Source organism: Lepisosteus oculatus, chromosome 14, assembly GCF_040954835.1.
Source record: "Lepisosteus oculatus isolate fLepOcu1 chromosome 14, fLepOcu1.hap2, whole genome shotgun sequence".
NCBI classification, from domain to species: Eukaryota; Metazoa; Chordata; class Actinopteri; order Semionotiformes; family Lepisosteidae; genus Lepisosteus; species Lepisosteus oculatus.
This window is the reverse complement of record NC_090709.1, coordinates 38,430,776-38,446,962: the sequence shown is the minus strand read 5'-3', so window position 1 is coordinate 38,446,962 and position 16,187 is coordinate 38,430,776. Positions and strand designations below refer to the sequence as shown.

The following is a 16,187-nucleotide window of genomic DNA, read 5'->3' as shown; positions in this document are numbered from 1 at the left end:
ACAGTATATACCACAGTGTGTTGTGGTATACTACAGTATATACCACAGTGTGTTACGGTATACTACAGTATATACCACAGTTTACCAGAGTGTGTTACAGTATACTACAGTGTATACCACAGTGTGTTGTGGTATACTACAGTATATACCACAGTGTGTTACGGTATACTACAGTATATACCACAGTTTACCACAGTGTGTTACAGTATACTACAGTGTATACCACAGTGTGTTGTGGTATACTACAGTAAATGCCGTCTCTACAGGGACACAAGGTACAGTATAAGGAGAGCCCGTGGAGTCTCTCTCCGTCTCTCCCCCCCTCTCTCTCTTCATCCCGGTCCCTCTCTCCCTCTCTCTGTTTCTATCCCGATCCCTCTCCCGGTCTCCCTGTTTTTCTCCCTGCGTCACACGCAGCCCAGACAGCGACATGGCGGCTCCGCGCGCTCCCTGATCCCCGGCGGAGCCCCATCGTCACTCGCGGATACGGAGCGGCGGCGGCCGGGACGGGCCGGGCCGGGCCGGGGCGGGGCCGAACCGAGCCGAGCCGAGCCGAGCCGGGCCGGGCCGGGGGAAGAGCCGAGCCGAGCCCAGCCGAACGGAACCGAGCCGACCCGAGCCGAGCCGAGCCGGAGCATGACGACACGGGCCGGCGGACCGACCGACTGACCGACCGAGACGGAGCGACAGGCGGAGAGGCGAGGGTGGGTGGGTGACATTGCTGAGTGACAGACGGACAGAGACACAGAGACGGACAGAAACACGGCGGTACGGAGACGCAGAAACACGGAAACACAGACAGGCTGACGGACAGCGGACGCTGGAGTGAAGTCAGAGACCGAGACCGAGAGCCGGAGGCGAGAGAGAAGAGAGGAGAAGAGGAGAGAGGGAGAGAGAGAGAGAAATCACTGTGACGAGAGGTTTCATGTCGAGGTTTTGAAATGAGTGACAGACCCAGACGGACAGACCCGCCAGCTCGCCAGATAGCAGGTAGGCACGGGGTCTGTCCGTCTGGAAATGTCTCTGTCTCTCTGTCTCTAGGCGGACGTGTTTCTATTTGTATTCCTCCTGCGTGGGAGCTACGTTGCCCTTATTCTCATCGCCTTTGCGGTCGTTGCGTATTTGTGTTGTGTTTTTTTTTGTTGTTGTTGTTGTTGCCGTTGTTTTTCGTGCGAGTTTGTGGTCGCCGTGGCCCGAGACGGGAGCTCAGCCCGTGTTTTCGGAGGCGCGTGCGGCTGGGGCGGCGGCGTGGCCGGCGCTGCCCACGCCACGCGTGTGTCCGGCGGGGGTCACTGACCCACTGACCTGTCCCCTCTGTCGCTCAGGAATGTCGAGTCTCGGTGAGGGAGACGACGTGCTGGCGCGCTGGAGCGACGGACTGCTGTACCTGGGCAACGTCAAAAGAGTCAGTGTGTGTGTGTGTGTCAGTCTGACCGTGTGTGTGTGTCAGTCTGACTGTGTGTCTGTGTGTCAGTCTGACTGTCTGACTGTGTGTCTGTGTGTCAGTCTGACGGTCTGACTGTGTCTGTGTGTCACTCTGACTGTGTGTGTGTGTCAGTCTGACGGTCTGACTGTGTGTGTGTGTCTGTGTGTCACTCTGACTGTGTGTGTGTGTCAGTCTGATTGTCTGACTGTGTGTCTGTGTGTCACTCTCACTGTGTGTGTATGTCTGTGTGTCTTTGTGTCACTCTGACTGTGTGTGTGTGTGTGTGTCAGTCTGACGGTCTGACTGTGTGTCTGACTGTCTGTGTGTCTGTGTGTCACACTGTGTGTGGGTGTCTGACTGTCTGACTGTGTGTGTGTCTGACTGACTGCATCTAATTGTGTGTCAGTCTGTATCTGGCTGTGTGTCAGTCTGTGCGTCTGTGTCTAACTGAATCTGTATGTGTCTGTTCCTGATTGTGTTTCTGTGTCTGACAGCATCTGATAGCGTGTCTGTGCTGTGTGTCAGTGGGTGTCAGTTTGTCCGTGCTGGGTGTCAGTGTGTCAGTGCTGGGTGTCAGTGGGTGTCAGTGTCCACTCTCTCTCGCAGGTGGATGAGGTCAGACAGTGCTGTCTTGTGCGATTTGAAGACAACTCCGAGTTCTGGGTCCTGAGGAAAGATATCCACTCCTGTAAGACACAGAGATCTCTTGTTCCATTATTTATTAATAAGAATATTGGAAAATGAGAAAGATGTCCCCTGCTCTCTGGGTCTCTCTCAGTGCAGTGTTCATGTACTGGAGTGTCCAGTCAGTGTGTGTGTATGAACCCCTCTCTCTCTCAGTTCAGTGTTCATGTACTGGAGTGTCCAGTCAGGGTGTCTGTATGAACCCCTCTCTCTCTCAGTGCAGTGTTCATGTACTGGAGTGTCCAGTCAGGGTGTCTGTATGAACCCCTCTCTCTCTCAGTGCAGTGTTCATGTACTGGAGTGTCCAGTCAGTGTGTCTGTATGAACCCCTCTCTCTCTCAGTGCAGTGTTCATGTACTGGAGTGTCCAGTCAGTGTGTCTGTATGAACCCCTCTCTCTCTCAGTGCAGTGTTCATGTACTGGAGTGTCCAGTCAGTGTGTGTGTATGAACCCCTCTCTCTCTCAGTGCAGTGTTCATGTACTGGAGTGTCCAGTCAGTGTGTCTGTATGAACCCCTCTCTCTCTCAGTGCAGTGTTCATGTACTGGAGTGTCCAGTCAGTGTGTCTGTATGAACCCCTCTCTCTCTCAGTGCAGTGTTCATGTACTGGAGTGTCCAGTCAGTGTGTCTGTATGAACCCCTCTCTCTCTGTCTCAGTCTCAGCTGCTCTGGAGGGTGTGTGCTGTGTGTGTATTAACCCCTCTCTCTCTCTGTGTCTCAGTCTCAGCTGCTCTGGAGGGTGTGTGCTGTGTGTATTAACCCCTCTCTCTCTCTCTCTGTGTCTCAGTCTCAGCTGCTCTGGAGGGTGTGTGCTGTGTGTGTATTAACCCCTCTCTCTCTGTGTCTCAGTCTCAGCTGCTCTGGAGGGTGTGTGCTGTGTGTGTATTAACCCCTCTCTCTCTCTCTGTGTCTCAGTCTCAGCTGCTCTGGAGGGTGTGTGCTGTGTGTGTATTAACCCCTCTCTCTCTCTCTGTGTCTCAGTCTCAGCTGCTCTGGAGGGTGTGTGCTGTGTGTGTATTAACCCCTCTCTCTCTCTCTGTGTCTCAGTCTCAGCTGCTCTGGAGGGTGTGTGCTGTGTGTGTATTAACCCCTCTCTCTCTCTCTGTGTCTCAGTCTCAGCTGCTCTGGAGGGTGTGTGCTGTGTGTGTATTAACCCCTCTCTCTCTCTCTGTGTCTCAGTCTCAGCTGCTCTGGAGGGTGTGTGCTGTGTGTGTATTAACCCCTCTCTCTCTCTCTGTGTCTCAGTCTCAGCTGCTCTGGAGGGTGTGTGCTGTGTGTGTATTAACCCCTCTCTCTCTCTCTGTGTCTCAGTCTCAGCTGCTCTGGAGGGTGTGTGCTGTGTGTGTATTAACCCCTCTCTCTCTCTCTGTGTCTCAGTCTCAGCTGCTCTGGAGGGTGTGTGCTGTGTGTGTATTAACCCCTCTCTCTCTCTCTGTGTCTCAGTCTCAGCTGCTCTGGAGGGTGTGTGCTGTGTGTGTATTAACCCCTCTCTCTCTCTGTGTCTCAGTCTCAGCTGCTCTGGAGGGTGTGTGCTGTGTGTGTATTAACCCCTCTCTCTCTGTGTCTCAGTCTCAGCTGCTCTGGAGGGTGTGTGCTGTGTGTGTATTAACCCCTCTCTCTCTGTGTGTCTCAGTCTCAGCTGCTCTCGAGGGTGTGTGCTGTGTGTGTATTAACCCCTCTCTCTTTCTCTGTGTCTCAGTCTCAGCTGCTCTGGAGGGTGTGTGCTGTGTGTGTATTAACCCCTCTCTCTCTCTCTGTGTCTCAGTCTCAGCTGCTCTGGAGGGTGTGTGCTGTGTGTGTATTAACCCCTCTCTCTCTCTCTGTGTCTCAGTCTCAGCTGCTCTGGAGGGTGTGTGCTGTGTGTGTATTAACCCCTCTCTCTCTGTGTCTCAGTCTCAGCTGCTCTGGAGGGTGTGTGCTGTGTGTGTATTAACCCCTCTCTCTCTCTGTGTCTCAGTCTCAGCTGCTCTGGAGGGTGTGTGCTGTGTGTGTATTAACCCCTCTCTCTCTCTCTCTCTCTGTGTCTCAGTCTCAGCTGCTCTGGAGGGTGTGTGCTGTGTGTGTATTAACCCCCCTCTCTCTGTGTCTCAGTCTCAGCTGCTCTGGAGGGTGTGTGCTGTGTGTGTATTAACCCCTCTCTCTCTGTGTCTCAGTCTCAGCTGCTCTGGAGGGTGTGTGCTGTGTGTGTATTAACCCCTCTCTCTCTCTCTGTGTCTCAGTCTCAGCTGCTCTGGAGGGTGTGTGCTGTGTGTGTATTAACCCCTCTCTCTCTGTGTCTCAGTCTCAGCTGCTCTGGAGGGTGTGTGCTGTGTGTGTATTAACCCCTCTCTCTCTGTGTCTCAGTCTCAGCTGCTCTGGAGGGTGTGTGCTGTGTGTGTATTAACCCCTCTCTCTCTCTGTGTGTCTCAGTCTCAGCTGCTCTGGAGGGTGTGTGCTGTGTGTGTATTAACCCCTCTCTCTCTCTGTGTCTCAGTCTCAGCTGCTCTGGAGGGTGTGTGCTGTGTGTGTATTAACCCCTCTCTCTCTCTCTGTGTCTCAGTCTCAGCTGCTCTGGAGGGTGTGTGCTGTGTGTGTATTAACCCCTCTCTCTCTCTCTGTGTCTCAGTCTCAGCTGCTCTGGAGGGTGTGTGCTGTGTGTGTATTAACCCCTCTCTCTCTGTGTCTCAGTCTCAGCTGCTCTGGAGGGTGTGTGCTGTGTGTGTATTAACCCCTCTCTCTCTGTGTCTCAGTCTCAGCTGCTCTGGAGGGTGTGTGCTGTGTGTGTATTAACCCCTCTCTCTCTCTGTGTGTCTCAGTCTCAGCTGCTCTGGAGGGTGTGTGCTGTGTGTGTATTAACCCCTCTCTCTCTCTGTGTCTCAGTCTCAGCTGCTCTGGAGGGTGTGTGCTGTGTGTGTATTAACCCCCCTCTCTCTCTCTGTGTCTCAGTCTCAGCTGCTCTGGAGGGTGTGTGCTGTGTGTGTATTAACCCCTCTCTCTCTCTCTGTGTCTCAGTCTCAGCTGCTCTGGAGGGTGTGTGCTGTGTGTGTATTAACCCCTCTCTCTCTCTCTGTGTCTCAGTCTCAGCTGCTCTGGAGGGTGTGTGCTGTGTGTGTATTAACCCCTCTCTCTCTGTGTGTCTCAGTCTCAGCTGCTCTGGAGGGTGTGTGCTGTGTGTGTATTAACCCCTCTCTCTCTCTCTATGTCTCAGTCTCAGCTGCTCTGGAGGGTGTGTGCTGTGTGTGTATTAACCCCTCTCTCTCTGTGTCTCAGTCTCAGCTGCTCTGGAGGGTGTGTGCTGTGTGTGTATTAACCCCTCTCTCTCTCTCTCTCTCTCTCTCTGTGTCTCAGTCTCAGCTGCTCTGGAGGGTGTGTGCTGTGTGTGTATTAACCCCCCTCTCTCTCTGTGTCTCAGTCTCAGCTGCTCTGGAGGGTGTGTGCTGTGTGTGTGAAGCTCCGCCCCACAAAGACCCACTCTTCAACTGCCGCAAGTGTCGCCACGGTAACGTGCCCCCCCGCCGGACAGCCCGTCGCCGTCCTGCCCCCCGGCGAGCAGGGGTAACCAGCCGCTGGCCTCCTGTCTTCCAGGGTACCACCCGCAGTGCCACACCCCCGCCATCGAGCCCGAGGCCGACAGCAGCACCTGGGTGTGCCGACAGTGTGTGTTTGCAGTGGCGACCAAGGTGATTAACTTCCTGCTAATTAACCACTGTTGCACCCTGGGTAGCAACACACAATCACCATCAGACACTCTGACACTGACACTGACACTGACACTTTGACACACAAACTGACACATGCACTGACACACAAACACTGACATACTGACATACTGACATACTGACACTCTGACACTCTGACACACTGACACTGACACTGACACTTTGACACACAAACTGACACATGCACTGACACACAAACACTGACATACTGACACTCCGACACTCTGACTCACACACACACTGACACTTTGACACACAAGCTGACACACGCACTGACACACAAACACTGACATACTGACATACTGACACTCTGACACTCTGACTCACACTGACACTGACACTGACACTTTGACACACAAACTGACACATGAACTGACACACAAACACTGACATACTGACATACTGACACTCCGACACTCTGACTCACACACACACTGACACTTTGACACACAAGCTGACACACGCACTGACACAAACTGACACACAGACACTGACATGCTGACATACTGACACACAGACACGCACTGACACAAACTGACACACAAACACTGACACAAACTGACACACAGACACTGACATACTGACACACAGACACTGACATGCTGACACACAGACACGCACTGACACACACACGGACACACACACACACACACTGACTGCTGTTAATCCTCCACACAGAGAGGGGGCGCCATGAAGAGAGGGCGCTTCGCCCGCCTAATGCAGGCCATGAAGGTTCGCCTGCCCTATCAGCTGTCGGCACTGGACTGGGATCCCCAGCACCTGACCAATCAGCAGCAGTGCTACTGCTACTGCGCCGGGCCTGGAGAGTGAGTGACAGCTGCACTGGCCCAATGGCGTGCCTTTTACAATAATTTAACGATGACATCGTTTCAAGAGCTGAAGAAGCGTCTGGTTGCTGTAGTCTGTTTTGATTCCTAGTGTCTAACTGGTCTGAGGAGCTCATCCAGCTGTGTCCTGAGAGTATTACCCATCCATTAACCCGGGTATCGGCTTCAACAATATGGCTGGGCAGCTTGTTCCCCACCCCCACCCCCCTCTGTGTACAGAAGAGCCTCCTTTCCTGACTGGAGGAGCTCATCCAGCTTGTTCCCCACCCCCACCCCCCTCTATGTACAGAAGAGCCTCCTGTCCTGTCCCCCCCCGCCCCCGGTTAAGTCCCGTCTCCTATTCTCTGCCTCAGATTTTCTGTCCTGCCTCTACAGGTTGGTCTTTAAATATTGCTGCTGCGTTTTTACAATGATGTCACACTGTTACAGTGCTGCATTGCGTTGTCACTGCACTGTCACACTTACTGCTGCGGCGATGTCACAGTGCTGTTACAGTGATGTTACAGCGAGGTGATGTCGCAGTGCTCAGTTACGGTGTGGTGATGTCACAGGGCTGGGTTACGGTGTGGTGATGTCACAGGGCTGTGTTACGGCGAGGTGATGTCACAGTGCTCAGTAACAGTGATGTGATGTTACAGTGAGGTGATGTCACAGTGCTCAGTTACAGCGAGGTGATGTCACAGTGCTCAGTTACAGTGAGGTGATGTCACAGGCCCATGTCTGTGTTCTTACAGGTGGAATCTCAAGATGCTTCAGTGTCGCAGCTGTGGCCAGTGGTTCCATGAGGCCTGTACTCAGTGTCTGAGCAAACCCCTGCTGTACGGAGACAGGTGAGAGAGAGTGTAGTGTTATACTGTACTGTCCCAGTGGAGAGAGAAGGTGTAGTGTTATACTGTACTGTACTGGAGAGACGGTGTAGTGTTACACTGTACTGTACTGGAGAGAGGGTGTAGTGTTACACTGTACTGTCCCAGTGGAGAGAGAGGGTGTAGTGTTATACTGTACTATACTGGAGAGAAGGTGTAGTGTTATACTGTACTGTACTGGAGAGACTGTGTAGTGTTATACTGTACTGTCCCAGTGGAGAGAGAAGGTGTAGTGTTATACTGTACTGTCCCAGTGGAGAGAGGGTGTAGTGTTATACTGTACTGTACTGGAGAGACTGTGTAGTGTTATACTGTACTGTCCCAGTGGAGAGAGGGTGTAGTGTTATACTGTACTGTCCCAGTGGGGAGACTGTGTAGTGTTATACTGTACTGTCCCAGTGGAGAGAAGGTGTAGTGTTATACTGTACTGTACTGGAGAGATGGTGTAGTGTTATACTGTACTGTCCCAGTGGAGAGAGAAGGTGTAGTGTTATACTGTACTGTACTGGAGAGAGGGTGTAGTGGTATACTGTACTGTCCCAGTGGAGAGACGGTGTAGTGTTATACTGTACTGTACTGGAGAGACTGTGTAGTGTTATACTGTACTGTCCCAGTGGAGAGAGGGTGTAGTGTTATACTGTACTGTCCCAGTGGGGAGACTGTGTAGTGTTATACTGTACTGTACTGGAGAGACTGTGTAGTGTTATACTGTACTGTCCCAGTGGAGAGACGGTGTAGTGTTATACTGTACTGTACTGGAGAGACTGTGTAGTGTTATACTGTACTGTACTGGAGAGACGGTGTAGTATTATACTGTACTGTCCCAGTGGAGAGAAGGTGTAGTGTTACACTGTACTGTACTGGAGAGACTGTGTAGTGTTACACTGTACTGTCCCAGTGGAGAGACGGTGTAGTATTATACTGTACTGTAGTGGAGAGATGGTGTAGTGTTATACTGTACTGTCCCAGTGGAGAGAGAGGGTGTAGTGTTATACTGTACTGTACTGGAGAGAAGGTGTAGTGTTATACTGTACTGTACTGGAGAGACTGTGTAGTGTTACACTGTACTGTCCCAGTGGAGAGACGGTGTAGTGTTACACTGTACTGTCCCAGTGGAGAGACGGTGTAGTGTTATACTGTACTGTACTGGAGAGAAGGTGTAGTGTTATACTGTACTGTCCCAATGGAGAGAAGGTGTAGTGTTATACTGTACTGTACTGGAGAGAAGGTGTAGTGTTATACTGTACTGTCCCAGTGGAGAGACGGGGTTGTGTTATACTGTACTGTACTGGAGAGAGGGTGTAGTGGTATACTGTACTGTCCCAGTGGAGGGGTGCGTTTTGTGCTGGATCCTGCTGTTCTGTGCTGGGCTGGGCTGTACTGGTGCTGTGGCTTCTCTCTCTGTGCAGGTTCTACCACTTCGACTGCTCTGTCTGCACCACGGGGCCAGAGGCTGTGAGCAGACTCCCCATGAGCTGGTGAGAACTCCCTTTTGTGTCTCTGTGTCCTGTCCCCAGGGGGCAGTCTGGTCTCTGCATCCCTGTGTCTGTCCCCAGGGGGCAGTCTGGTCTCTGTGTCTCTGTGTCTCTGTCCCCAGGGGGCAGTCTGGTCTCTGTGTCTCTGTGTCTCTGTCCCCAGGGGGCAGTCTGGTCTGTGTCTCTGTGTCTCTGTCCCCAGAGGGGCAGTCTGGTCTCTGTGTCTCTGTGTCTCTGTCCCCAGGGGGCAGTCTGGTCTCTGTGTCTCTGTGTTTCTGTGTCTCTGTGTCCCTGTGTCCTGTCCCCAGGGGGCAGTCTGGTCTGTGTCTCTGTGTCTCTGTCCCCAGAGGGGGAGTCTGGTCTCTGTGTCCCTGTACCCTGCCCCCAGGGGGCGCTGTTGCTCTTGGGTGCTGACCGCTGCTGCCTATCTGCTGGACCTCAGGGTGGACCTGGCCCACCTGGTGCTGTATCACTTGTCCCTGTGCTGCCGGAGGAAGTACTTCGACTTCGAGAGGGAGATCCTGTCCTTCGCCAACGAGAACTGGGACTCCCTACTGCTGGGGCCGGTAGGACTCGTCACGCTGCCCTCATGAGCCGCCGACCCACCTCGTTAACCAATTACCCTGCCCTAATGACCCGCCGACCCACCTCGTTAACCAATTACCCTGCCCTCAAGACCCGCCGACCCGCCTCGTTAACCAATTACCCTGCCCTCACGACCCGCCTCGTTAACCAATTACCCTGCCCTCAAGACCTGCCGACCCGCCTCGTTAACCAATTACCTTGTGGAGTCTTGATCTGAAAGAGCTCGGGGGGGGGGAGACTCTGATATCCTGGGGGGTACAGCTCCAGAGCTCTGGGGCGCAGCAGGAGCAGCCCTGTCACCCCCAGAATGCTCCCGAGCTCGGGGGACACAGAGCAGACAAGTCCTCCTGCGGACTGAGCTGTGCTGGCGAGTGCGAACGCCCTGGGCCTGGTTTCTCTCGAGCTCTGGCTGGCTGTGAACTGGTGGTGTCGCCCTCCGGTGGCCACGGGCGGGACTGCGGCACTGGTGCTGGAGTTCACTACCCGAGCCCTGAGTTTCTCTCTGCCTGCCTAACTCTTTCTCTCTCCTCTCCCCTGTCTCCTGTCTCCTCTCTCAGCTCTCAGACACGCCCAAACAGGATCGCTCTCACAACCTCCTGAACGCTCTGACCTCCCATAAAGACAGGTGAGAGACTGGAGACACTGGACTGGACTCGACTGCACTGGACAGACTGCACCGGACTGGACTGCACTACAGTGCCCTGACTGTGTGATTGCTGGACTGGACTGGACTGGACTGCACTGCTCTACAGTGTCCTGACTCTGTGATTGCTGGACTGGACTGGACTGGACTGCACTACAGTGTCCTGACTGTGTGATTGCTGGACTGGACTGGACTGGACTGGACTGGACTACAGTGTCCTGACTGTGTGATTGCTGGACTGGACTACAGTGTCCTGACTGTGTGATTGCTGGACTGGACTGCACTACAGTGTCCTGACTGTGTGATTGCTGGACTGGACTGCACTACAGTGTCCTGACTGTGTGATTGCTGGACTGGACTGGACTGCACTACAGTGTCCTGACTGTGTGATTGCTGGACTGGACTGGACTGCACTACAGTGTCCTGACTGTGTGATTGCTGGACTGGACTACAGTGTCCTGACTGTGTGATTGCTGGACTGGACTGGACTGCACTACAGTGTCCTGACTGTGTGATTGCTGGACTGGACTGGACTGGACTGCACTACAGTGTCCTGACTGTGTGATTGCTGGACTGGACTGGACTGGACTACAGTGTCCTGACTGTGTGATTGCTGGACTGGACTGGACTGGACTGCACTACAGTGTCCTGACTGTGTGATTGCTGGACTGGACTACAGTGTCCTGACTGTGTGATTGCTGGACTGGACTGGACTGCACTACAGTGTCCTGACTGTGTGATTGCTGGACTGGACTGGACTGGACTGGACTGGACTGGACTACAGTGTCCTGACTGTGTGATTGCTGAACTGGACTGGACTGGACTGCACTACAGTGTCCTGACTGTGTGATTGCTGGACTGGACTGGACTGGACTGGACTGGACTACAGTGTCCTGACTGTGTGATTGCTGGACTGGACTGGACTGGACTACAGTGTCCTGACTGTGTGATTGCTGGACTGGACTGGACTGGACTGGACTACAGTGTCCTGACTGTGTGATTGCTGGACTGGACTGGACTACAGTGTCCTGACTGTGTGATTGCTGGACTGGACTGGACTGGACTGGACTGGACTGGACTACAGTGTCCTGACTGTGTGATTGCTGGACTGGACTGGACTGGACTGGACTGGACTACAGTGTCCTGACTGTGTGATTGCTGGACTGGACTGGACTGCACTACAGTGTCCTGACTGTGTGATTGCTGGACTGGACTGGACTGGACTGCACTACAGTGTCCTGACTGTGTGATTGCTGGACTGGACTGGACTGGACTACAGTGTCCTGACTGTGTGTTTGCTGGACTGGACTGGACTGGACTGCACTACAGTGTCCTGACTGTGTGATTGCTGGACTGGACTGGACTGGACTGGACTGGACTACAGTGTCCTGACTGTGTGATTGCTGGACTGGACTGGACTGGACTACAGTGTCCTGACTGTGTGATTGCTGGACTGGACTGGACTGGACTGCACTACAGTGTCCTGACTGTGTGATTGCTGGACTGGACTGGACTGGACTGGACTACAGTGTCCTGACTGTGTGTTTGCTGGACTGGACTGGACTGGACTGCACTACAGTGTCCTGACTGTGTGATTGCTGGACTGGACTGGACTGGACTGGACTGGACTGGACTACAGTGTCCTGACTGTGTGTTTGCTGGACTGGACTGGACTGGACTGGACTACTGCTTTTTTTTAACCCGCGTGTCACTGCTGCTGTGTTACACAGTCGCCGTGATCATGAACACTAAAAGTGTCGTTCTTGCTGCTGTTCTGCTTGTATTGGAGGTTTGTTTCTGGGAAGGAGATTAAGAAGAAGAAATGTCTGTTTGGGCTCCAGGTCCGAGCCCCGCCTCCCCTGACCTCCGACCCTTCACCTCTCACCCCCGATCCACCTGCCATCATCTCACACAAGGGTCTAACAACACAGACTCGGAGGAGGTGAGAGAAATGGACACCGACACTGGACACAGGCAGACCTGGCTGTCCAGAGAGGACAGGCTCAGTGACCACAGCCTGGACAGAGACACTGGACACAGGCAGACCTGGCGCTGTCCAGAGAGGACAGGCTCAGTGACCACAGCCTGGACACACACACTGGACACAGGCAGACCTTGCTGTCCAGAGAGGAGAGGCTCAGTGTCCACAGCCTAGACACAGACAGACCTGACTACACAGAGAGGACAGGCTCAGTGTCCACAGCCTGGACACAGACACTGGACACAGGCGGACCTGTAGTGTCAGTTGTCTAGCTGTCGTCTCTGTGATTCAGCCGTGTGACTTTAACACCCTCCTGTCTCCAGTCCCCTCTCGGTGCTGAGCCAGAGGAAGAGCGCCGATCCCGACAGTCGGAAATCCAGACGGCGCCTCCAGGATTCCCAGGTGCGACACGTGTCTCCTTTCCTGCTGTGTCTCCTTTCCTGCTGTGATTCTCTGTGATCTCCTCTCTCTCACTGTGTCTCCTGTCCTGCTGTGTGTGCTTATGACTGAGGTACTCTCTGTGATCTCCTCTCTCTCACTGTGTCTCCTGTCCTGCTGTGTGTGTTTATGACTGAGGTACTCTCTGTGATCTCCTCTCTCTCACTGTGTCTCCTGTCCTGCTGTGTGTGTTTATGACTGAGGGGCTCCCTGTGATCTCCTCTCTCTCACTGTGTCTCCTGTCCTGCTGTGATTCTCTGTGATCTCCTCTCTCTCTCTCACTGTGTCTCCTGTCCTGCTGTGTGTGTTTATGACTGAGGGGCTCTGTGATCTCCTCTCTCTCACTGTGTCTCCTTTCCTGCTGTGATTCTCTGTGATCTCCTCTCTCTCTCACTGTGTCTCCTGTCCTGCTGTGTGTGTTTATGACTGAGGGGCTCTCTGTGATCTCCTCTCTCTCACTGTGTCTCCTGTCCTGCTGTGTGTGTTTATGACTGAGGGGCTCTCTGTGATCTCCTCTCTCTCACTGTGTCTCCTGTCCTGCTGTGTGTGTTTATGACTGAGGTACTCTCTGTGCTCTCCTCTCTCTCACTGTGTCTCCTGTCCTGCTGTGTGTGTTTATGACTGAGGGACTCTCTGTGATCTCCTCTCTCTCTCACTGTGTCTCCTGTCCTGTCCTGTTCTGTGTGTTGATTATCAAGGGCTTCTCTGATCTCCTCTCCCTCTCTGTGTCTCCTGTCCTCTTGTGTGTCTCCTGTCCTTATGACAGTTTGTCTGTGCTCTGATTGGTCCACGACAACTGTGTCTCTGATTTGCTCCCTAAAGCCACGCCCCCAGGATGTGATGTCCCACCCGGCGCCCCTGAGTCAGTGTTACCAGGGTTACGTGGGCGGGGCCAGCGTCTACAGCTTCAGGAGGCCTGCGGAGCCACTGAGCGCCTGGTCAGTAGGTTTCCATGGCAACGGGTGGCCCAGGACGAATTGGGTCAGACAGTAGGACAGTCAAACTATCAGACAAACACTCAGACAGTGAGTAAGACAGTCAGTCAGTCAGACAGTCGGTCAGTGAGACAGTCAGACAGTTAGTTTGTCAGACAGTCAGACAGAAAGTCAGACAGTCTGAGTTAGACACAGTCAGTTAGACAGTCAGACAGACAGTCAGTCAGTCTCACTCTGCCTGTCTCTCTTTCCAGTTCTCCTCCGAAGAGGATGTTTGCCTCCTGTCACCCCTCGTCCTGCAGAGGACCCCCTGACACAGGTTCTCTGCACCACTACAGGTGAGTGTGTCCACCATCTCACACCCTGTATATCACTGAACACCATCTCACACCCTGTATATCACTGTACACAGTCTGTTACTCAGTCTGACACACTGTATATCACTGTACACCCTGTATATCACTGTACAAAGTCTGTAACACAGTCTGACACACTGTATATCACTGTACACCCTGTATATCACTGTACACAGTCTGTAACACAGTCTGACACACTGTATATCACTGTACACCCTGTATATCACTGTACACAGTCTGTAACACAGTCTGACACACTGTATATCACTGTACACCCTGTATATCACTGTACACAGTCTGTAACACAGTCTGACACCCTGTATATCACTGTACACCCTGTATATCACTGTACACAGTCTGTAACACAGTCTGACACACTGTATATCACTGTACACCCTGTATATCACTGTACACAGTCTGTTACTCAGTCTGACACTGTATTTCACTGTACACCCTGTATATCACTGTACACAGTCTGTAACACAGTCTGACACACTGTATATCACTGTACACCCTGTATATCACTGTACACAGTCTGTAACACAGTCTGACACACTGTATATCACTGTACACCCTGTATATCACTGTACACAGTCTGTAACAGTCTGACACACTGTATATCACTGTACACCCTGTATATCACTGTACACAGTCTGTTACTCAGTCTGACACTGTATATCACTGTACACCCTGTATATCACTGTACACAGTCTGTAACAGTCTGACACACTGTATATCACTGTACACCCTGTATATCACTGTACACAGTCTGTAACACAGTCTGACACACTGTATATCACTGTACACCCTGAATATCACTGTACACAGTCTGTAACACAGTCTGACACACTGTATATCACTGTACACCCTGAATATCACTGTACACAGTCTGTAACACAGTCTGACACACTGTATATCACTGTACACCCTGTATATCACTGTACACAGTCTGTAACAGTCTGACACACTGTATATCACTGTACACCCTGTATATCACTGTACACAGTCTGTAACAGTCTGACACACTGTATATCACTGTACACCCTGTATATCACTGTACACAGTCTGTAACACAGTCTGACACACTGTATATCACTGTACACCCTGTATATCACTGTACACAGTCTGTTACTCAGTCTGACACACTGTATATCACTGTACACCCTGTATATCACTGTACACAGTCTGTAACACAGTCTGACACCCTGTATATCACTGTACACAGTCCAGTGTACTGATGCTCCACTCTCCTCTCTCTCCCTCAGTGACGAGGACCCCTGCCAGTTCCAGCAGGAAGTCTTGCCCCTCTCACGGGTGCCTTCTCAGCTGCCTGATCAGAAACAGAAGCAGGAGTCCTGCCCTCCCCTCCTCCTCCTGCCCCCTCCCTGCCCCCGCGGCCCCGGAGCTGCCCTGGGTGATGGCTGTGGGGTGCGGGGAGAGGCGGTGAGGATCCTGGCCCGCAGGGTGATCCCAGACGGCACCGTGCAGTACCTGGTGGAGTGGGGTAACGTGAGAGTGTGCTGAGGCGGCGCTGGGCTTCTGTCGTGTCCCCACGTCTCCCCACAGGGCGGCTTTGCAGTAGCAATAAACAGTGATGTACTATAGAGGCAGTATCGTGCTATAGTCATACTGTGAGACACACAGGTGGCCAATCACAGCAGGGGCCTGGCTCAGCCAATCACAGCAGGGGCCTGGCTCAGCCAATCACAGTTGAGCCTGGCTCGGCCAATCCCAGTAGGAGCCTGGCTCGGCCAATCCCAGTAGGAGCCTGGCTCAACCAATACCAACAGGAGCCTGGCTCAGCCAATCATTGCAGATCTCTGGCTCGGCCAATCATTGCAGATCTCTGGCTCGGCCAATCCCAGCAGGAGCCTGGCTCAGCCAATCACTGCAGGTCTCTGGCTCGGCCAATCACAGCAGGAGCCCGGCTCGGCCAATCCCAGTGGATGTTGGCTTTTGCAGCCTGTGTCCAGGAGGGCAGTGGGAAGCCAGCCCCTCCCTGTCCCAGGGTGCCTCAAACTCTGAACATTCAGCTTTCGTTTCCCTTCTGATTGTTTCATCCCTGGTTCTTTCTGCGGAGTGACGGAGCGAGACACAAATAAACCATGTCCGAAATGAGACAGCTGAGTGTGTTTTATCTCTCGCTGGTACGTTGCTGAGCGAGACACTGCCCTGCGATACAATTTATTACACTGACCTGGGAGATAGACACCCTGGATCACCTGACACACACCTGGGGTCTGTGTTCACAGA

At 53.0% G+C, this 16,187-nt stretch overlaps 1 protein-coding gene across 4 annotated transcripts; it reads left to right on the top strand.

The window, feature by feature from the left end:
• The first annotated feature begins 236 nt into the window (after positions 1-236).
• On the top strand, positions 237-16,052 carry phf1 (PHD finger protein 1). Of its 4 annotated transcripts, none has more exons than XM_069198481.1 (15): positions 237-708; positions 1,326-1,405; positions 2,033-2,114; positions 5,501-5,587; positions 5,674-5,768; positions 6,486-6,634; positions 7,390-7,485; positions 8,931-8,999; positions 9,439-9,562; positions 10,139-10,206; positions 12,014-12,166; positions 12,529-12,607; positions 13,466-13,581; positions 13,833-13,916; positions 15,200-16,052. In XM_069198481.1, exons 1-15 carry the CDS (start codon positions 252-254, stop codon positions 15,456-15,458), a joined length of 1,998 nt encoding a protein of 665 aa, XP_069054582.1. In that variant the 5' UTR covers positions 237-251; the 3' UTR covers positions 15,459-16,052. The 4 variants fall into 4 exon arrangements, with proteins under 4 accessions (XP_069054582.1, XP_069054584.1, XP_069054585.1 ...); XM_069198483.1 differs by having other exon boundaries at positions 607-698; XM_069198484.1 differs by having other exon boundaries at positions 614-704.
• Positions 16,053-16,187: the final 135 nt, after the last annotated feature.